General features: G+C 50.5%; 10 protein-coding genes across 10 annotated transcripts; 6 read left to right on the top strand and 4 right to left on the bottom strand.

Moving 5' to 3' along the window:
- Positions 1-280: 280 nt before the first annotated feature.
- Positions 281-3,250, bottom strand: NFIA_034720 (MYB DNA-binding domain protein; the record flags this gene model as incomplete). Its single annotated transcript, XM_001265800.1, has 2 exons — positions 281-3,093; positions 3,193-3,250. The coding sequence occupies 2 exons, from the start codon at positions 3,248-3,250 to the stop codon at positions 281-283; spliced, it is 2,871 nt and encodes a 956-aa protein (XP_001265801.1).
- A 367-nt stretch (positions 3,251-3,617) lies between these two features.
- Positions 3,618-4,442, bottom strand: NFIA_034710 (exosome non-catalytic core subunit RRP40; the record flags this gene model as incomplete). Its single annotated transcript, XM_001265799.1, has 1 exon — positions 3,618-4,442. The coding sequence occupies one exon, from the start codon at positions 4,440-4,442 to the stop codon at positions 3,618-3,620; it is 825 nt and encodes a 274-aa protein (XP_001265800.1).
- A 550-nt stretch (positions 4,443-4,992) lies between these two features.
- Positions 4,993-6,922, top strand: NFIA_034700 (ribosome-associated complex protein SSZ1; the record flags this gene model as incomplete). Its single annotated transcript, XM_001265798.1, has 4 exons — positions 4,993-5,091; positions 5,159-5,195; positions 5,278-5,404; positions 5,470-6,922. The coding sequence occupies 4 exons, from the start codon at positions 4,993-4,995 to the stop codon at positions 6,920-6,922; spliced, it is 1,716 nt and encodes a 571-aa protein (XP_001265799.1).
- Positions 6,923-7,670: 748 nt separating this feature from the next.
- NFIA_034690 (SUR7/PalI family protein) lies at positions 7,671-8,476 on the bottom strand (the record flags this gene model as incomplete). Its single annotated transcript, XM_001265797.1, has 3 exons — positions 7,671-7,917; positions 7,979-8,161; positions 8,232-8,476. 3 exons carry the CDS (start codon positions 8,474-8,476, stop codon positions 7,671-7,673), a joined length of 675 nt encoding a protein of 224 aa, XP_001265798.1.
- A 953-nt stretch (positions 8,477-9,429) lies between these two features.
- On the top strand, positions 9,430-10,568 carry NFIA_034680 (uncharacterized protein; the record flags this gene model as incomplete). The annotated part of the gene is made up of 4 exons (XM_001265796.1): positions 9,430-9,495; positions 9,555-9,740; positions 9,821-10,126; positions 10,185-10,568. The coding sequence occupies 4 exons, from the start codon at positions 9,430-9,432 to the stop codon at positions 10,566-10,568; spliced, it is 942 nt and encodes a 313-aa protein (XP_001265797.1).
- A 290-nt stretch (positions 10,569-10,858) lies between these two features.
- NFIA_034670 (tRNA methyltransferase RSM22) lies at positions 10,859-13,441 on the top strand (the record flags this gene model as incomplete). The annotated part of the gene is made up of 1 exon (XM_001265795.1): positions 10,859-13,441. The coding sequence occupies one exon, from the start codon at positions 10,859-10,861 to the stop codon at positions 13,439-13,441; it is 2,583 nt and encodes an 860-aa protein (XP_001265796.1).
- Positions 13,442-14,034: 593 nt separating this feature from the next.
- On the bottom strand, positions 14,035-14,616 carry NFIA_034660 (DASH complex subunit SPC19; the record flags this gene model as incomplete). Its single annotated transcript, XM_001265794.1, has 2 exons — positions 14,035-14,415; positions 14,485-14,616. 2 exons carry the CDS (start codon positions 14,614-14,616, stop codon positions 14,035-14,037), a joined length of 513 nt encoding a protein of 170 aa, XP_001265795.1.
- A 273-nt stretch (positions 14,617-14,889) lies between these two features.
- On the top strand, positions 14,890-15,370 carry NFIA_034650 (F1F0 ATP synthase subunit i; the record flags this gene model as incomplete). Its single annotated transcript, XM_001265793.1, has 4 exons — positions 14,890-14,926; positions 14,997-15,026; positions 15,141-15,191; positions 15,315-15,370. 4 exons carry the CDS (start codon positions 14,890-14,892, stop codon positions 15,368-15,370), a joined length of 174 nt encoding a protein of 57 aa, XP_001265794.1.
- A 737-nt stretch (positions 15,371-16,107) lies between these two features.
- On the top strand, positions 16,108-16,608 carry NFIA_034640 (mitochondrial 37S ribosomal protein uS14m; the record flags this gene model as incomplete). Its single annotated transcript, XM_001265792.1, has 3 exons — positions 16,108-16,214; positions 16,303-16,474; positions 16,546-16,608. 3 exons carry the CDS (start codon positions 16,108-16,110, stop codon positions 16,606-16,608), a joined length of 342 nt encoding a protein of 113 aa, XP_001265793.1.
- Positions 16,609-17,222: 614 nt separating this feature from the next.
- NFIA_034630 (uncharacterized protein) lies at positions 17,223-18,549 on the top strand (the record flags this gene model as incomplete). The annotated part of the gene is made up of 4 exons (XM_001265791.1): positions 17,223-17,290; positions 17,343-17,458; positions 17,525-18,100; positions 18,176-18,549. 4 exons carry the CDS (start codon positions 17,223-17,225, stop codon positions 18,547-18,549), a joined length of 1,134 nt encoding a protein of 377 aa, XP_001265792.1.
- Between the last annotated feature and the right edge of the window lie 1,478 nt (positions 18,550-20,027).

Genomic DNA, 20,027 nt, shown 5'->3' with positions numbered 1-20,027 from the left:
ATACAGCTTCTAGCTTCATATCAGGAATTACCTCAATATAAATGGGGCCTGCAGCTCCCACTTTTTGGTTCTTAATCGCCGTTAGAAGAGAATGTCAGATTGGAGACATTCAAGATTAAATTTTTATCCATCTATCCAGTATATATTAGGCGTGTCGAGCCGAGATCTTCGAGTTTATCGTACAATACACACCGAATTAGCGTACACCCAAGTTCTGATCACAAACCAAACCATCATCACTCATGAGTCAGTCAATCGTCTATACCATACTTGTATCCCATCACTTGGACTTTTGCCCCTTTGGCACGGGAGTTGATCCCAGTTTGCCCTTTTCCTTCTCTCCATCTTTCCCGACCTGAGGAAGGGAAGGTTTGACTTGCTTCAACTTCTGCTTCGCTCCGCTTTGCCCATTCTTGACATTGCCTCCCTCCTTTGCTACTGGAGTGCGTGGCTTTGAGAGCTCCGGTTTTTGCCCATTAACAGCCTTGTCTACTTTTGGCTGAGCGCTAGGCTGCTTGGGCCCGGACTTGGATTTGGGCTGGGGCTTAGACGTGGAGTTTGAACCGTCAGATGCCGAGCTTGACTCGTCGGTATCGGCTTCTGAGTCGCTGTCGGCGTCATCCTCGCTGTCGCTATCTTCTGACGAGGAGCTAGCGGAGGCGGATGACGGAGATGACTTCTTGCTTGGTTTCTGACCTGTTTTCGGACGCTTCGACTCACATTTTCCGGTCTGCTTCGCGGGTTCCTGAGCTTTGCGTTTGGTGCCCTTGAGTGCGGCTGTCTTCGGCGGTTCCACCGGCTTGTCGTCGCTAGCGCGAGAGCCATTGTCACTGTCACTGCCGCTGTCATAGTCGGCTTCACTGTCATCGGTGTTGTCATCAGCGGAAGACGTCTCATCTGACGTTGAAGAGCTCTCTTCGGACTCATCCTTATTTTGAGTCTTCTGAGAGACATGCCCCTTCACGCTTGCTTTCTGAATCGATGTTGGTGCTTTTGGCGCTACTTTTGCGGGCTGCCTGTCCGAAGGTTCTTCGGGGCCTGATGTAGACTCATCTTCTGAATCGGAAGTATCGGATGCGGACTCGGAATCTGATTCAGACTCGGACGACGTCTCTTGCGGTATTTCCTCTTCCTTGATGGTTGACTTTGATGGCTTTGAAGCTTTAGGCCGTGGAATTGCGTTCGTCTCAGCATTGACCACTGAGTCAGAAGCAGTCTTCGTAGCTTGACTTCCGGATTGTTTACCGTCACTTGTTTTGGGTTTGGACCGCTCAACGAGCTTCTGGTTCGGCGTGGGTTTCGTAGGCTTTGACGACGACTTTGCAGAAGATGCTTTGTTATTTCTTGCATCTTTCTCCTGCCCCTTTGATGATTGTGCCCTCATCCTGGAGTCGACTTTTGCGTCGCTTTCAACACTGGAGTCGGAGTCCGAGCCAGATTCAGAACCTGACTTGATTTTGGCTTCGGAAGCATCGTCTGAGGCCGACTCAGCCGAGTCAGAGGACGCTTCGGACTCAGAGTTAACGTCATTTTCGGTCTGGGACTCCTTGGATTGAGAACCTTTATTGAGTGCCTTCACTGAGGCAGCCGGCGGCTTTTCTGGAGCGGAAATGATGGTGGATTCCCTTCCAGCAGACTCACCCTCGTCCTTGATGTTTGGCGATTGAGACTCTGTACCGAGAGACTGTTCCATATCCTCTTCGTCTCCATCCTCGGAGTCAACGTACTCGGAGCTCTTCAGCATCCTCGCCATTTCCATCTGCTCCGCGAGCGTGATGGACTTGGCTCTGCCTTGCGGCTTTGCTTCCGTTGCTGGGTCGTAAACAGCGTCTTGATTTCCAGTGCTACGCTGTCCCATAATCTTGCGTCTGATCTTGCGCCATTTATCCGCGCACTGTTGTCTTGACCGGCAGTTCTGAAGTTTATTACTAACTGTGCCCCAGGATACTAAGCCCTCGTCCATTTCGTAGATGTCTCGGCCCACATCTTGGCCGTCCTTTTTCAGATTGTTCCAGGAGGCTTGTAGAGCATCGAGCAGCCCGCGGACTTCCTCTTCGGACCATGCTCCCCTTCTCATGGTGCTCCGGTGCTCAAGCCGATTCTTCCATCTCTGAACCACATCATCCTCAACTCGGCCCAGTATCTTGGCAATATGAGCGAATCTAGGACCATACCGTCCTACCAAGTCGATGAGTTCGTCATCTTGTTCATGTGTCCAGTGGTGAGGCTTCTGAGACGAATCCTGGAAATGTCGCCTCATGAATCGGTAGACCGACCTTCGATCCCTGCTTGGTAATACATCATAAATCTGTTGCCAAAAATCCGGCTTCTTAATGATGCCGTCATCACAGGGCCAGCCGCTGTCTTTGCGCCGGTCCACATGCTGTACCATCCTATCAAATCTTTCGCTGGAGATAGCATGCTGGTTGCAAAACTGGAGTTTGAAGGTCTCCAGCGCGCTGACCTCGGATGGAGCGAAGAAGCCGATCATTTTGTCCGTCTTTCCTTTTCTGGGTCCCCGGGCGGCCGACGTGTCCGTCAAATCCTTCTGGTCCGTTGAGCTATCCGCGAGCGATGGGTTCGCAGACGCCATCCGGATCGGCTTAGTCTCGGCAGGGGTCTGCGGAAGGGCTGACACCTCTTTTTCCTCGTCCTGCTGTGTGGTCTTCGCCTTGGACTTCTTGGGTTTTTTGGACGCGGTTCCGTTCGTACGCGCTACGTCCGCTAGGGGTTGCATATCCGTCGACTGGCGCTGAGCTTCTGTGGTTTCGTAGATGTTGGCAATCACCGGGGTTTCTGGAGACGGAATGGCTTCTCGATTGCCATTCTTTTCTAGCCTGCGGGCCTCCTTCGTGTTTGCACTCCAGGAAGCGGTTTTCGTGCGCTTCGCTGGCCGCGCTCCTGGCGGGTCCAGGGGTGATTCTTGCGACTGGTTTGGGGTTTCCGAAGGCATGCCAGTGTTTGTATCGTTGACGGTCTGCTTTCTTTTCCGCTTGGGAGTGGCTGTCCCTTCGACCTGGGTTTCTGATTTCACTTTCTTGGAGGTTTTTGGAGAGTCCGAGGAACCAACAGCATCGCGTTCTTCATTCATATCTTGCAAATAGTAATAGTCAGGCTCAAAGTACAGCGCAGTAATGTTTTCAAAAGTAGGGTATACGGTCTTTCGCAAAAGGCACTATGAGTAAAGCATACCTTGATTCTCAGGCTCACTGAGCCCTCCATTCATGGGCTGCGAGGACCCTTGACCCATTTGGACAAACTATTAGGGAGAATGCATGAATCTGAATGAGTTTTGAGAGGTATCTTAGGGGGGGGAAAGTGTTTGCGAGTCAATAGCTCCGCCAGATAAGATAGTGGAAAAAATTCCTCAAGCTGCGCGAGCGGCGCGACTTCTTGCGGATCTTCTCCGCCCTAACTGACCGTCCACCGACTGTTATTTAGGAGCCATTACGACAACTCTGCGCAGATCGTGGTTTCGACAATAATGGTTGGTGACTCTCTATCTTCGTAGTCATAGTATATTTCGCAATAATGAATACAAGGAAAGGAGTAAAATTCAAGAAAACAGGACAACAGGTCGGGTATACAAGGAGCTACTAGGTGTATCACATGCAACGTCAAGACTCAACCTTCATTTCTCGTAGAATCCGCGTCACAAGTTTCCTCTGATCCGTTTGATTCAGATCATGCTCGTCAATCGTGGTGAGACAGCGTCCTATTGCCACTGTCGCTTTAACAGCAGCATCGCCTCCATTTGAGCAGTCAACCCAGACCTTTCCGTTTCTTCCCACGGCGATCTCGAAGCCTCCGACTTTTTCCAACTTCTTCCCAAGTTCCTCCAAGACCACTAGTCCATCCACACCATCCTCTTGCTCGGAGGTCGACGAGCTAGCTCTCATTAATCTCGCAGCCATGCCAGTAGAGACGTCAAACACCATTCCTCCGTTCAATGGGCCCAATCCTCCAGGTTCAGCCTTGCCGGTTGCTGGGTTTACGCAGGTAAGCTCAACTTCTGCACCAGCACCGAGACCGATGGATAGAACTCGAGCATAGACCAAATCGCCTTGCCTTAACATTGGCCTCGTCTTCTTTGTCGCACCCTCGAAAGCAAGCTGGCCGAGCAGCGCGTGAGGTGATTGAGGCGTAATCATGCAGTAGAAGTATTCCGCACTGGAATGGTGAACTTGTGCGATCACCAAATCGTTCGGCGTTGGGATGTAGCGGCGATTAGGAAATGACAAGACGGAAACAGCATTTTTCTTGTGATCCGTAGAGAGGAGACCGGCCTGTGTAGAAGCAATAACATGACCAGATGACGGAGAGGGAATTGCTGGAGAAAGCAGTCGAAGGCCAGGTCCTAGTCTCAGCGGAGCAGATTTGTTTGAGGGCAGTTGATCTGACGGCACATGATCACCTGGGAGCAAGATAACAGGCGACGGCATTTTCTCGAATCGTTGTAATTGATCTGCTACTAATTGAACGTGGATCAATGGCTTGACTGGCACCTGAACTGGAACATGAAATTCATGCGAAAGAATGCCGCTGTTATCGGACTATCAGCACGTGACGCTACAACCCTGCAGAGTGAAATCAGCCCAGAGACTAAATCGACGACACTGAGATAAGTAGTATATAATTGCCGATAGGAAACCTATAAATCTTCATGGAATCTGAGCATGTTTCGGTAAGTAAAAGTCGACGGGGTCTCTCAGGTTGACCAACTAGAAATCCATGCTGTCGGAATATTTCAATTGGTGATTTCTTAGCTGCACCGCCACATCTGATATCGATAAGCACCAGCCACAGTTGCCTCCCGCTGCCAAACAAATCAAAAGATTTTTTTTCTCTTCTGCTCGGAGAAAGAAGAAATCCAAAAGCGATCAGAGCAGAGTCAAATTTCCGGGCTTGACTCCGCCTTTCCTCATACACCTCTTTCATCTTCACTTTTCTTCCGTCCTCATTTATTTCTCTCAGCCCTTCTCTACATCAAAAATGGGTGATTCAAACGGTGTCGCCGCTGAAACAGCGGAGAGATTCGCTATCGGTATCTCGTTTGGCAACTCCTCGAGTTCCATTGCTCGCCTCACTCCTGTATGATCCCACTAGTTCAACATCCGATTATGAAGCATGAGCAGTATTCTAACGATTTGATGTATAGGAAGGCAAGGCTGAAGTCATCGCCAACGAGGAAGGAGGTACGTTGAGCGCAGCCCCGCATGATCGCACGCATCTCTGGGCAATATACTTCTATGAAACAGAAGCTAACCAGACCTGTAGATCGTCAAATCCCTACTGTTCTGTCCTACATTGATGGTGAAGAATACCACGGCACTCAAGCCAAGGCCCAGCTTGTCCGCAATCCCCAGAACACTGTTGCATACTTCAGAGACTATGTTGGCAAGAAGTAATTAGCCCTGGACTTGGATTTCGCTATTCGGAGAACAGACATGCTGATTCTGCTTTACTCAGCTTCAAGTCGATAGATCCTACTCCCTGCCACCAGTCAGCGCACCCTCAGCAAGTCGACTCCACTGTTGCCTTCACTATCCGGGATACCGCCAGCGAGACCCCCAACACCGTCACCGTCTCTGAGATCACAACTCGTCATCTCCGCCGTCTGAAGCAATCCGCCTCGGACTACCTCGGTAAGGACGTCAATGCTGCGGTCATCACCGTTCCCACCGACTTCACCGATGCTCAGCGCGAAGCCCTTACCGCTGCCGCTGGCGCCGCTGGCCTCGAGGTTCTCCAGCTCATCCACGAGCCGGTTGCTGCCGTCCTGGCTTACGATGCCAGACCCGAGGCTACCGTTACTGACAAGCTTGTTGTGGTCGCTGACCTTGGTGGTACCCGTTCCGATGCGGCTGTGATTGCTTGCCGCGGTGGCATGTACACTATCCTCGCAACCGCCCACGATTACGAACTCGGAGGAGCAACCTTGGATCAGATTGTCATCGATCACTTTGCCAAGGAGTTCATCAAGAAGCACAAGACCGACCCCCGCGAGAACGCTCGCGGTCTCGCTAAATTGAAGCTGGAAGGTGAGGCTACAAGACGGGCCTTGAGTCTGGGGACCAATGCTAGCTTGAGCATTGAGAGTCTTGCGGACGGTATTGATTTCAGCTCAACTATCAACCGGACCCGTTACGAGCTGCTCTCTGGCAAGGTCTTTGCTCAGTTCACTCGCCTGATCGAGCAGGTTGTCCAGAAGGCGGAGTTGGATGTCCTGGATATCGACGAGGTCATCTTCTCTGGTGGTACATCCCACACACCCAAGATTGCTCAGCTGGCCCGCAACATGTTCCCCGAGAAGACTCAGATCCTCGCCCCCTCGACCTCTGCCAGCGCTATCAACCCCTCCGAGTTGGCTCCTCGTGGTGCTGCCATCCAGGCCTCTTTGATCCAGGAGTTCGACAAGGAAGACATCGAGCAGAGCATCCATCCCATGGTTACTGCCACTCCTCATCTGCGCAATGCAATTGGTGTTGAATTTGTGCACGGAGAGACTGTCGAGTTCAAGCCTCTCCTGAACGCCGAGACCGCCCTGCCTGCTCGCCGCATCGCTCAGTACTCCGCCCCTAAGGATGGTGGTGACGTCCTTGTGCGTGTCTGCGAGGGTGTCCGCGAAATCAAGGTCACCAAGCCCGAGCCAAAGCCCAAGGAGGAGAAGCCCGCCAAGGCTGAGGATGATGAAGACGAAGACTCCGACTTTGACTCGGACGAAGATGAAGAGGAGGAAATCCGTGAGATTGTATGGAAGACCGAGAAACCCATTGCCGAACTTTCGGTCAAGGGCGTCAAGGCTGGCAGCAAGGTTGAGCTGATGGTTCACGTCAACGCCGATCTGGGCATGCAGATCACCGCTCGGGAAGTCGGTGGTCAGAGTGCTGTCCGTGGCGCCGTCGAGTCGCCCAAGGCTTAAGCAGTAACCCGGTCCTTCGTATTTTTTTTTTTTTTTTCAAAAAAACTATCTACCGTCTTGAAACAGGCAACGTCATGGGTAATGTCCTCCTTTATATGAGTTCATAGAGTATCTAGATGTGATCAATTTCACTTTTGGCATTTTCTATACTTTCATCATGCTCTTCCTAGATCTGAAAAATGTCTGGGTGGCTGCACATAGGAAAAACTGTCGGTTTGATTTCTGAGTACGCTCATTATATAACTTGTCATATCATTGTCCATTGACACATTACAAGCACAATAGGTCAATACATACCCTGTTGAGATAACAGTACCTCTGACTATTGGAGTACTTTTACAAAATAGTGTGGTGACCTATTGGAACAGAGGAGTTATATTACATATTATTAAATGGTTAAGATAATCGTCCACACATCGTCAAGAGGCGTCAAACAAGCAGCAAGGATACAGTGAAAGGGCAACTTAGGAATTAGAGCGCCGTAAAGATCAAACACGTACCCAATTCATAAACACGTAAAATGAGCGTAGGTTGGAGGGGGGTCGAGGGGTCAAAAGATAAAATATAAATCGTCTGCTGCAAGCCAGTGTTCAGGAATGCTTGGTGAGGGATAACGCAAGAATCCTATATCCGTTATATTGAGGTTCCCGTGCAGCAACAGCCTTGAACTCGGGAAAATGGATCATGATCCTAAGAGCTTGGCCACGCCGACACTCGCTCATCTCGCGCAAACGAGGCGAAACGAGATTTACGGTGCGGTTTCCTTGTTGCTTCTCAAGCTTCCCGATCGGCGGGAATTGAAGAAACCACGCCGTCTCTGTTCCCGTCCGCTGTATCCGCCGTCCTTTCGGCCGACGGCGCCTCCCATGCAGTAGATCACGCAGGAGAGGAAAAGGAGAGCGACGGAAGTCCACATGAAGGCGAAAGCCTTAACACCGAGATGAGATGATTGGCCGTTGTCGTTGAATTTATTGCGACCCTGGACGTAGACAGCGCTATTCGAGTTGTCAGTTATACCGAAATCTATATTCTAGACGACATTGACGATGAACTCACGTCATCAGGCAAGTGGTGATGGTCTGGAAAGTCAGCGCAAGGTACGCTGAGAATGCCGAGACCCAATTTCCAATGCGGGTGCACATGGCAAGGAAACCCGTGAAGAGCGAGCAGGTAGCGAAGAGCAAGGCGATGATGTGGAATGGGAACATAAAGCGGGAGGTCAAGAAGTAATGACGGGTCCTATGTATCGTTAGTTGTTGTCATACAACCCTAAACATTGATGTCAAGAAACATGCTTGCTGCTACTCACCCAATGAAAGCTGCAGGGATGTTGACATGGGTATTAAAGGTCCGGTGGCTTGGGGGATCAAAGGGGTAGTCGGGGTACGACGTTCCGCATTGATTGTGTCCCTTGCTGTCCACTGCACACAGATTCCAGTATGTCCATCGGGACAGGGCTGGTGCGCCAGGGATGTTGCCCGTGGCAGCTTCAAGCCAGTAAATCCTGTCCAGAGGGTTCGAGTTCCTTGCTCCTCCGAGAAAAGCGAGGAACATCAACAGAAGGGCGCCAGCCGTAAAGAAAAGGCCAAGGAAGCCTAGACCCACTCCTGTCGCAGTGTGTTAGACGTGACTTTCTCAGACTATCAGAGCGATACTCACTGCTCAAAACCATCTTACTATCTCCAACTCGGCGTAGGGCTTGAAGGACGTAGTATTTCGGCTGAAAGTAGTTGGGGAAATTACGTTGTAAAATTGAGAAACTAACACCAAAGGCCCAAGGACGTTATTTAGACAGTCAGGACAGAGTTGTGAAGAAGATTTCGAACATATGCCTCAGAAAAATGCAACCTGGGCGGCGGCAATTATATCAATGATCCGGTGATCCCGGGTACCTCTGCGGGAAAGCGCAGAAATTATTGGGGTAGTGATATAATAATGAGGATGCATCCTGACTCTCCGTGTTCATTGAAAGTTAATTGCTCGATGTGTGGCACGACCAGCATGATAGCATCCACTGATTCTTGCTTTTTCCGCAGTACAGAAGAGCCAAGAACACCAAGTGATGATCTCGACGTCATCATTGACCGGATCCCGCTAACCTCTTCCAGATAGCCGCTACCTTAATGCCCAGTACTAACCTCAACTGGGACTAGTGCACATCATATCCATGACGTTGTCCAACTCACTCTCAACTGCAACTGTCTCCATTTCTCTCCATTCTCCTCTTCTCGGCCCAGTGGCTCTGACGTTGCACCATCCGTGGTGATCGATCGGGTTGCAAACTGGCTCTAGCTATGAGCCTATGAGACGATGAGACTATGACCTTTACTTGGCTGGAATTGGATCTAGTCTTTCGAAATTTTTCTGCCTGGCCAGTCCAACTCCCCACCACTGTGGACCTGGCTGTGCGCTTTCTACCTTCCCTACCCCGTACCTCAGCCCAATAGGTGGGTGCTACTTTCCACTGCAGCTTGGGTACTAGTGTAGGTTACTTGTGAATATTCGTGATGGCAACTTGGGCATACCCACCGTTGCCTCCAGAATCGTTGGAACGGGAAGCGGACAGTGCGTTGGTACGCAGCCCATGTTCCCTTGTGCGTAGATTACTACTCATCTCTAATCATTGGTCCAGGCACGGGAACTGGAATGGCTACTTCGGTCTCTACAGGACTCTCTAGCGGCATTGAGGGAGGGCCTTCGTGATTGTGCTGCATTGCTGGCACCAAAGGAGCCAGGTTCGACGCTGGTGCTGTCCTCTCACCGGTCGGAGTGTGTCAAGGGCTTCGTGACCAGAGTTGGAACCAAAGTCGTGAAGGGGGTATGCTTCTGCGCCACCCTTCTTGCATCGTCAAACATGTTACTTGCGATGTGGCAGCTAATGTGATGGCGACGTGATAGGACATTCAACTGCGCCTTAGCTCTCTTGCATCTGCCCGTGGCGCGCCCACTACCCGTCTGTGCTTATCCAATGCTCCTGGCACTCCAGAGCTCGTCCTTAACCAGCTGTCGTCCGTGCGAGATCTCGTCAATCAGAGCCTCGATGTCGTAGATGTAAGCACATGGACCGGTGACCCACTGAACGCCAGTTTCATTTTCGGTCAACTGCGTCTTTTGCATGAGACTATTACGGAGGCGCGGCACATGCTGAAAGGGGAGAACGATAATGTGCAAGGCAAGTGGTGGGAAACCAGCGCGGAGGATAATGTGAGTCACTCAACATTACATGCGCCTGGTAGTGTCTCGGTGCTGATTGGACTACAAGATCTTCGACCCTCCGCTGCCACCAGATCTCTCGTTCCACCTCTCTATTGCGGACTCGGCTCTTGTGCTCCATCTGAGAACGCTTGAAACCGCTGCGCCTTCGTCCCATGCGCCGACCGCCTTCGCTGCCGATATCTCGCTTACCGGTTTCAACATTCGAGACCGATTATTCGGGCCACGGCATCGCCCTCATGACGAGATGGGCGATGTTTTCGTTTGGAAAGGAGAAGAGGTAAAAGTAAAGGAGAAGATTCGAGTCGAGAGCCAGGATCCTAGTCTGATGGCGGTCATGGCCAAACTCACGGCTCTGGAGCATGAAGTCACGAAATGGTTGACATCCCTGAAAGTGCTAATGGGCATCGAAGACACAGACAGCGAATCATGATATTTACAGTCACTTCCAAATCTGAATACCCCTCTACAATACCAACTTTTTGAATGGAGAGTAGGTACCGATCACCCTCGCGGCTGTCTGGACAAATCGTTTCTCAGATAAATATATTATGTAATCGTAGAAATTCTGAGCGACCAATGAGAACTGTGGGATTCCGCCAGGAACACTGCGTCTTGGCGAAAGTTTTCCCATGTAAAGCGCCTTGAGTGGCGTTACAATTTCTGCCCTCACTCATTGCTCACTAGAATCTTGGTTCGGTGCGCTTGGGAGAAGGTGTTAGGATGCTGTCAAGGTCGCCAGCATTGAGGGCACATCGATCATGTTCGCATGATCTTTTGCGCCCAGTCTACAATTCGCCGCGGACAGCATCGCAGCAGCTGCGCTGCGGAGCTGCAAATTGCATCGCTCAACGCCTGAAAAGCACTTTGTCTCGCCGGGCGCCATCCCCTACCTCACATACGATATTATCCAGAAGTACCTCCAGCAACAGTACCGAGCGATGGCAGATCGGGCGAAGACATGTGTCGAGCAATACGCCCTCAGATACTCATCCTTATGCGGACCGAAAAGACACCATTTGCGCTCTGATCGATAAGATCAATGAAACCGAACTGGAGCTTGCGGAGCTCATGGATGATTTGGGACTGTTGGAAGAGTATCAAGGAGCTTTGAATCTTGACGGCCCCGAACTCGACCACGTATTCAGCCAGTGGATCGGCCATCGAGACGAACAGGCTTTGGAATCACGAGTACGAACTGCGAGGCAAGAATTCGGCGAGTATCTTCCAGCGGGCTATTTGAACGAAACCGAGCTTCGATTGTATACGCGGCTCTACGGCGAACCGATAATCAAGGCGGAAGAGCCACAGTCGGAGTTGGAAGCTGAGCTGGCCGAGGAGGATAGAGATCCCAACCGCTTGTTTCAAGAGGATGGCCAGGGAGGCTGGAAAGAAGTCGAATTTGAGAGGGTTGAGTCGCAAGATGATGGACCTCCGCTCGTCTACGACATGGAAGTCGGTCCTCCTGTGGAAGAGTCGGCCGCTATGCGTCGCACGAGAGAAGTGGCAGAGCAGCTTGGTGGGGAGCTGATGCTGGAACAATTCGAAGATGAAGCGGTTCCAGATGCGGCCCCTCGCTTGCATCCCTTGACGCGCGAGGGCAAGTTCTCTACGGACCCAAGCACTGTATTTCTGCCGAAGGACACCGTAACTGGTCCGATTTCCGTCATTCTCTCCGAATTCTCGAACAGGCATATCGCGGACGTCGCTCACCGGACTTTTGGAGGCAGGTTGCTACCTCACTCTACCACAACCCCCCCTCCGCGCGCACAGGTACCTCAGCTTCCGATTCCTCTCGAGGCTTCTCAGCGCCACATGAGCCAGATGGAGGGGAATGTGTACATGGCAGCTTTATACCCCGGCATGTACGCGTCTGCCTTGAGCGTACTTGTCGAGGTTCGAAAGCGACTGGGCACAGACTGGATACGTCGACTGATGGCCCAGCAGGATGGTCCCCATGTCCTGGATGCTGGCGCTGGTGGTGCCGGAATTCTGGCTTGGAGAGATGTCCTTCGTGCAGAATGGAAGGCCATGGTTCCAGATCATCCCGAAACAGATCCTATCCCATTGGGTAGGTCGACGGTGGTCACAGCCTCAGAAGCGCTCCGCAATCGCGCGAGTGTCATGCTCGACAACACAACTTTTCTTCCACGCTTGCCCGACTATGTACATATCCGTGAGAAACCAACTCTCGACGACGAGCGGCCTCCGCCCCCGCGCAAACAATACGATGTCATCATAGCGCCACATACCTTACTTGGCCTGGAGGAAGAGTATATGCGGAAAGAACATGTCGAGAATCTCTGGACCCTTCTGAATCCCCACGGCGGAGTTTTGATTCTTCTTGAAAAGGGTCACCAGAAGGGATTCGAAGCGATAGCCGGCGCTCGTGAGATGTTGCTGAAACGCTACATTTCAAGTCCCGGTTCTACACAATACGAAGAACTTACCGAGTCTTCTAACGAGAACAAGCATATTGACAAAGAGGAAGGCATGATTATTGCACCTTGCACAAATCATGCGAAATGTCCCATGTATACTGTTGCTGGCCATGCCAAAGGACGCAGAGACTTCTGCCATTTCGAGCAGAGATATATCAGACCCGCTTTCCTTCAACGAATCCTAGGCGCCAAGGATCGCAACCATGAGGATGTCAAATTCAGTTACATAGCGGTTCAACGTGGCGTGGATCTTCGCAAGGAGATGAACATCGTCCAAGGTCCTGAGGCCGCTGAAGCAGCCTTTGCCGGATACGAGCACCTTCACGATATGGAGTCGGAAGATGCCCAAGTTTCAGATGATGCTGCGACCAGCGAGCCCTCGGCCGCCCAAGACGGCCAAGACTTCCATACGTTGTCTCTCCCTCGCGCCGTCTACACCCCAATGAAACGCCGTGGACACGTCATCTTTGATTTTTGTACACCAGCAGGAAAGATTGAACGCTGGACCGTTCCTCGTTCCTACAGTAAGCAAGCTTACAAGGATGCACGCAAAGCCCGCTGGGGAGATCTGTGGGCTCTTGGTGCGAAGACCCGCGTCCCACGGAGCTTGAGACTCGGTGAGAAGCATGGCGAGGGCAAGAAAGAGCGTTTGGCGAAGCGAGCTGCTTCGAAAGCCGCTCTAGGTGAATCTGAAGATGGTGCTCTAGAAACTACCTCGTCCGACGACTGGGATGTATTCACAACCCCTGTGAGAAAGAAGGGTCAAACGATTCCCAGCTGGAAGAAGCATCAGGACAAGAAGAAGATCAGACAGGCCTCGAAGAAGCAATCCACTGTCAAGCTGACGGACCATGATCTTGATTGAACCTCATGAATCAACAGAGTACATTTTGGGGGATAAAGGAATAGGTTTGCGGCGTATCATGGTTCATGGTTCATGGGTATACTACAACTTTGAACAGTCGGGATCGGAATACTTGTACTGCATTTGTGTGTATAATAGAATATCCCTGCATAGAGTGCAGTCACAATAAAGCTCTTCACTCAGAATCTATTCTTAATAACATGCAATCCTTCCGGGTGCACATTCACACACTCGTCACGTTATTATGAATGGTGGCCTTCTTAGGGCAGTAGAAGCAGCAGCTTTGGTCGACCACCAAAGTAATCTGCTCAAGTCGGCATAGGCCCTGTTTGTCGTCTGCACGTTGCTGTTTCTCGCAAAGTCCGTTCGGTAGTGATCGAAAGGCATGCTGCCTTGATCGTCGGGCTCGCCAGACGCACTGTCCCTGCGAACGAGGGGTGGACTCGTTTCCTTCTAGGTGTTATCGCATAGGCGTAGATAGTCATGCTTCGGCTTCATTGACTGTTTTTGGACCAGGCAACATAATCCGTAAATTTAGTGTCCGCCAAAGTCTTATTCGGATCGACGGTAGATCTCCAACTCCGCTTGTGGGCTTATTGAAAAGCCATACTTTTTCTCAGCTGACGTTCACGTTGCTGACTCTGCAGCTCCAGTCGCTCAACAGTGTACTTCAGCCGCTCCTTCTTCTGGACGAGGCGTCTGTATTCCGCTGCTTTTGCGACAGCGCTACCAGCGTCTTGTCTCTGTCGATCGCGCATGGCGCCCAGACCGCGACTCCAAGATTGACGGCTGTCGTTGGAGTGAAGTCGGCCCTCTTGGAGCTCGCATTTAGCTTTAAGGGCCTGTTCGCGACGGGAGAGCTTTTCGACGTGGTTTGAGGCTAAGGATAATAGATGCGCGATACTAGGTGAGATTTCATCCAAGAGTGACTGCTGTGCTTCGCGCAGAGTTGGTTCGGGAAGGAGTTCGAAGTGCTAGCATCCAACCCAAGAATCAGCAAATCAATGAAAGTGATAGGCTGGTCGTACTATCATGTCTCTTACCCGCGTTGTCTGCAAGACCTTGCACAATCGGGGAAAGTCGCTAACAGCGGAGTCGAGAGTAGAGATGGATGAATCGAGTGTTTGTAGCGTGGATTGAAGTGAGTCAACTGAGGCTTGAAGTGATGCAGCCATATTCAAGCATCCGTTACTAGTATATTTGTCTGGGTGTAGATATGTTGCTGTCTTCTGGCCTGCTGTTAATCATTGTTTATTTGCTGCCGAGGGGTCTGCGGGCCGATAAAAGCGGCACTGGATTAGTGGCCGTCCCGTAAAAGCGGCCGGATATCGGCCTTCCGGGCAAACCTCGTTGCTTCCGCTTCTCCTCGTCGCACCGTTCTCAAGCTCTATCAACTCTCTGAACCTTCCGCAACCAGAAGTCAGCTTCAAATTGCATAATAAGTCGCAATGTCTCTCCTCGGAAAGAAGTTCCCCGCCCCTGTGGGTATGTTATAAGTCCCCTACTACGCTCGTGCGATGGCGATCGGATCATGTCACTAACCGCTCAATCACAGCCAAGCCTATGGCTCCTTTCTTCGCTGCCGGTATGCCATCTTGATTTTATCGCGAATATGTTGAGCTCGCAGATTGGACCCAAGAAAGCGGTTTCGATCCTAGCCAAAGCCGAGTGCCCGAGTCTAATGAGGATTTTTTTGCAGGTGTCGTCATCCTCTACGGCGTCAACTCTCTCGCCAACGCTCTGATGAACAGTGAGCCTCCCTTTTGTCTTGCGACTAGATGGAAGGATTCCTCTGCGGATGCGCCTCGACCATGCCTTTCGAATTCCATCACTTCAATCAACAATGGCTGACATTTGCTGTTTACCTTTCTAGCCGAGGAGTTCAAGAACGATCCCCGCAACCCTAACGCTAAGAACGTCAAGCACTGATTTCATTTCAAAATTCTCAATGATGACAGTATGGCGGAGGAAAGAAGACGGTCAATGGTGGCATCACTCCTGCATTGCTGTTGCACTTCGCCCTGAGTTCGCGTGCAGCCAACCTGTACCAGCATATAGAATTTACCGCATTGGGGTACTCTGACGAATAGTAAAGGTGTACAATTACTTCTGTGATCTCATCCCCGGTCTTTGTCGCACGTACTCTTCAGTAATTGACACTTGTTCATGGACATCTCGCGGCTCTCCGGAACTGCACTGGAATTGTAGGAGCGTGCAGAGCGTACACTCTAGCCCTCAACCACCGGATAGGAACAGCACACACTAACTAACTGTCGCTGATGGAATCCCCAAACGCGAGATTGTATATTCGTGGCTTATGTTTTCTGCTGCGATCACTCTTAAGGCAATAAGGCCGTATTGATATTAGAGTACTCGAAAGGATGGTCGCATGACCGATTGGTAAGATCTGATTAGATTAAAACATAGTCAGTTCGATGAGCAGCATAATCATTCTGAAGAGCATAATCCTATTTTATAGAGTATAATATAGGTTTAATCATATCGGATCGTTCTGATATCTGGGCCATCCCGGGCTAACCCGATCTGGAAGGCACATTTTGCCAACTCCGCCGCTCCGTTTGAACCGCTTCCCATTGCGCCGGTGCTCCAAGACATTCATTTGACAGCGAAGAGAGCTACCTCTTAACGTTCATTCCACTTTCACCATGTCGCATTTCAGGTCGAAGAGGCTGGATCTCAGCGGGTTTATCAATGCCCGCGTGATCCGCGACCACACGAAGCGCAAGGTCTTTGAGCAATATGAGCCTGACCGGTATGGCCACCCTAGAAACCCAGCGGCCTCTAGCTAGGAAGCTTGCCAAAGTAACTCAGAACTAACATGTCCTCTTCACGTTATGTAGTCAAGCTCTCCGCTACATAATCCGCAACACCACCCTCCCCCAGCGTGTCCGTGCCCAGGCTCAGCTGCAGCTTTCTCAGATGCACGCCTACACCCGGCCGACGCAGATCAAGAACAGATGTGTAGCAGGAGGAATCGCCAGGAGTGTGATACGCGATTTCAGAATTGCTAGAGTAAGTGATGCCATTGCCTGGTGATTGTCGATGGTCTGAGCGGATTGGCTGATTCAAACTGTTCGTCACAGTATCAATTCCGTCAGCAAGCGCTTAATGGTGAACTCCCCGGCGTGAAGAAGGCGAGCTGGTAGAGTTCTTCTATCTTGCAAGTTGTATTTTGTTGGCGATTTTGGGACGGCCGGTTTGCACGCAGGCGTTTTATCCTCCTTTCCTTCTTCGAGAGAAATGTACAATAGATGCGATGCTCGATTGAGAAATTTCAGTCAGTGGACATATGATTTGTTAGGGCCATGGTGGTAGATGGTGAAGTTACACCCGTATGATATATCTCTCATTTTGAGGGTGCTGGTGAAGCTAGGTGAATCTGGGTCTGGTGGTATGTAAATTCCCTCGAAGGCAATCAAGACCTCAATGTTTCGTGCTCGGTCAAACACATTCAGAGTGGCTGAGGGAAAGAGAAGTCAGTTCATATTCACCTCAAAGCAAACGACTATCTTTCACTATTACGTCTCGTCGGATACTTGCAGACCTCATCACCTGCCATCTTCTTCAAATCCGACACCACCTCTCTCACCATAGCTTTGGTTCTATTGCTACATCCTCTTAGCTGAAAACTCTCAATGCTTCCCTCTTCGCTTTTTCTTCTAGGAGACACCTTATAGAACTTCTTATCAAAGGTCGTGTTTCCTTCCTTTCTCTCTTAAGCGCTCAACTTCTGAAAAAGCAAGCAACGAGATCCGTGAGGATGTTTGTCTACCGTCCGCAGGATCTGCCTCAGGATCCTATCTTTCCTGCTGACTTGGAGAAACTTGGGTAAGGGACGGAGATGGGTTTGAATCTTTACCAAGTCTAACGCATGGTGTAGGTACTTCATCAACGAAAAAGATCAGATCAGAAAGATTGCCAATCCCGAACAGGAATTCCAGTTCAAGATCAATAGAAATGACCGATGGAACGATTTACAACGAGGGGCAATGAACGGTAAGACTCTTGAAACTCTTCTTCAGCCCGAAGAGTCCGGACAGCTTGACCCACTGACATGACTAGAATGCATTCGCACTGTCGTCTCTTCGCGCCTGCGCAGTCTGGGACTCACTACTATCCGACTTCCTCTCACATCTGGTCCTAAAGATCCTCATGTCCCAATTTGGGTCTCTGCAAACCTGGCTCGCGCAGCCCGCGTCATCGTTGTGTTTGGGGAGCCCATTCAGGATCTTGGTATCTGGGCATATCGTACTGTAGGCACAGAAGGCGTCGACGCAGGTTCAGCTGTGGCTTTTGCGAGAGCAGTCTTGGGACTAAAGTCCGCAGCAGGCTTCAAAGATGCAGACGAAGCTTTACTTCTGGCGAATACAGGTCAGCTGATTTGGCACTGTGGTTCCAGTCGAGCAGTCACCCATCAAACGTGGCTCGCCCTTTCACGGTCCTCGGCTGTGGATGCGCCATTGACGATGACCCGTCGAAACAAGATCCCTTCGAACCAGGACTGGCAGAAACATGTTGCCTGCGTTTTCGACGAGATACTCTCAGCCCGCGGTCGCCTCGTCAGGGAGGACGCAAAGATAGACATCATTGGCTTGTCTGAGGGAGGCCTAGGGGCGATGCGGTATCTCGCAGCTGAGTGTATGCTTTGCCTTTACCCTTCTTTCTCTATGCCAGGGCAGTTGTAGAAACCTGCTGACACAAGCTGATGATAAGGGGACGCATGGAGACCCTACATATCCGCCATCGCATTGCCCAACCCTCTCCATTACACTTATTTTGACCTCGTCAAGGAGAGCCCGGCCGTGCCATCATCGTTCATCTCTTTCATTTCCTCTCGCTGCCGCGCTTACGTGCTCTCCGACAAACCTGTTGGCTTCCCCGTGCCAGGCTTTCAAGAACACGGCTGCAATTGCTACTCGTCTGGTGAGGCGCTGCATACGGAATGCATCATGCCAAAGGCTTGGAGAAATATGCTTGATTGGCTAGCAAAGATGTATGCAAACCCTTCTGACGGCGAAGCACATCTTGAGTTCGAGGAGTTGGACGGTGCCACTTCGGAGACTGTTGCTGGGGACGGGATCAGTTGAATGGTTGATGTCCTTACAGTCCGTATGCCTTTTGACTCTCAATGGCTGTACCCTAAGGCCGGCGAAGAGCATCCTTTCTGCCTAGAATATCCAATGGTGGGCGCAGTTGATTTGTTGAGGCACCAGAAGGGTCCGATCAGATAGTCTCAATTAGTATGCATTGTCAACGAGCATTCCGTACCTGGTGCTCTCAATGATCCAAAATGAGAGAACTCTTTATCCTGGCCTTTTCTGCGTATTCCCATTCTTGAATAGGAGGCTTGTCTCAGAAGGTTCCCTCTTACCTCTTGATCTCATACTCTATAATTCAAGTATTGTTGTCATCCATCTATCCAGCTGAAATAGGTCTTAGCCATCAGGCTCATCTCATTGTTCGTTCTCGGCATACAATTTCAGCAAGACATCTCCGTTGGCAATATGCCAGTTTTGAACTTCAAACAGCTGCCATTGCCAATGGGAAACCCCATTTCTAAACCTGGAATCCCGTAATTTCTGCGGGAAGCACGCAATGAGCATGCCAGCAGTCCAAAACTGCAATATGCATCATAGCGTGGTAATCTCATGAAAACATAAGCACCTAAATTGAACACCCCAGTGTCTAATATATTTTCTTACCACTAGAATGATAGTCTCGACATCTGAGGATTCGCATGGCGCATGTATACGGGACTCTGACCCTCCCAAGCAGGAAATGCGCTACGCTGAATCTGCTTCTCCAGTGAAGAGACTGGATGCGGGTTCTTCCATCCTTCATGAACAAACTGGAATGACCTTGGGTATTGCTGCCTTCTCTGCACGTTTAGGACTCGGTCAATAATTCTAATCCTGCCATACTTCTTGTCTTAGTCCCCTGTTTGGCCCACTTGCCGGCGGGTCGGTCCGGTGGATCGCTTGTTCAAATCAATTCCGGGGGGTTGATTTTATGGTATATATTTAGTGAGACAAGTTTTTTGGTTTCTTAATGGCAGATACTTGATCAGGCCATTCCTCATTTGATGTGAGTGAGTGGGTTGAGTCTGAAAAGATGGCCCAGTAAGCACTCCGCAAATCCGCAAGAAACATGGAAGTGATAGGTGATGCAACCTGTGAGTTACTTATAAGACGACCTTTGTTAACTGCTACCTAGAATACTTCTCTTTGAAGGGGTGAATGCCGATATGAGAAAACACCGATCGATGAAAGGTACAATTTAAGTATTATCATCGAACTTTGGCAGACATCTCCCTGTATGGGGATATATATATCCATGTACTCCGTACAACCGGATACACCCCTGTTGCCTCTGTTTCCTCCAACCTTCTGGTCATATTTTCGATAAAACTGAATCGTTACAATGACGGATCATCCCTGCCGGCGTCAATACAGCCAGTTCTCTACCTTACCTCTCTGAGGTAGGCGGGAGTGTCTGAGACTGGTTTTTAATCCCAAACTATTCCAGGCTAAAGACACTGCGGCACGAGCACTGCACATGCAACTGT

This window comes from Aspergillus fischeri, genomic scaffold (genome assembly GCF_000149645.3).
Source record: "Aspergillus fischeri NRRL 181 1099437636247 genomic scaffold, whole genome shotgun sequence".
In the NCBI taxonomy this organism is placed as follows: Eukaryota; Fungi; Ascomycota; class Eurotiomycetes; order Eurotiales; family Aspergillaceae; genus Aspergillus; species Aspergillus fischeri.
This window is presented reverse-complemented; position numbering and strand designations above follow the sequence as displayed.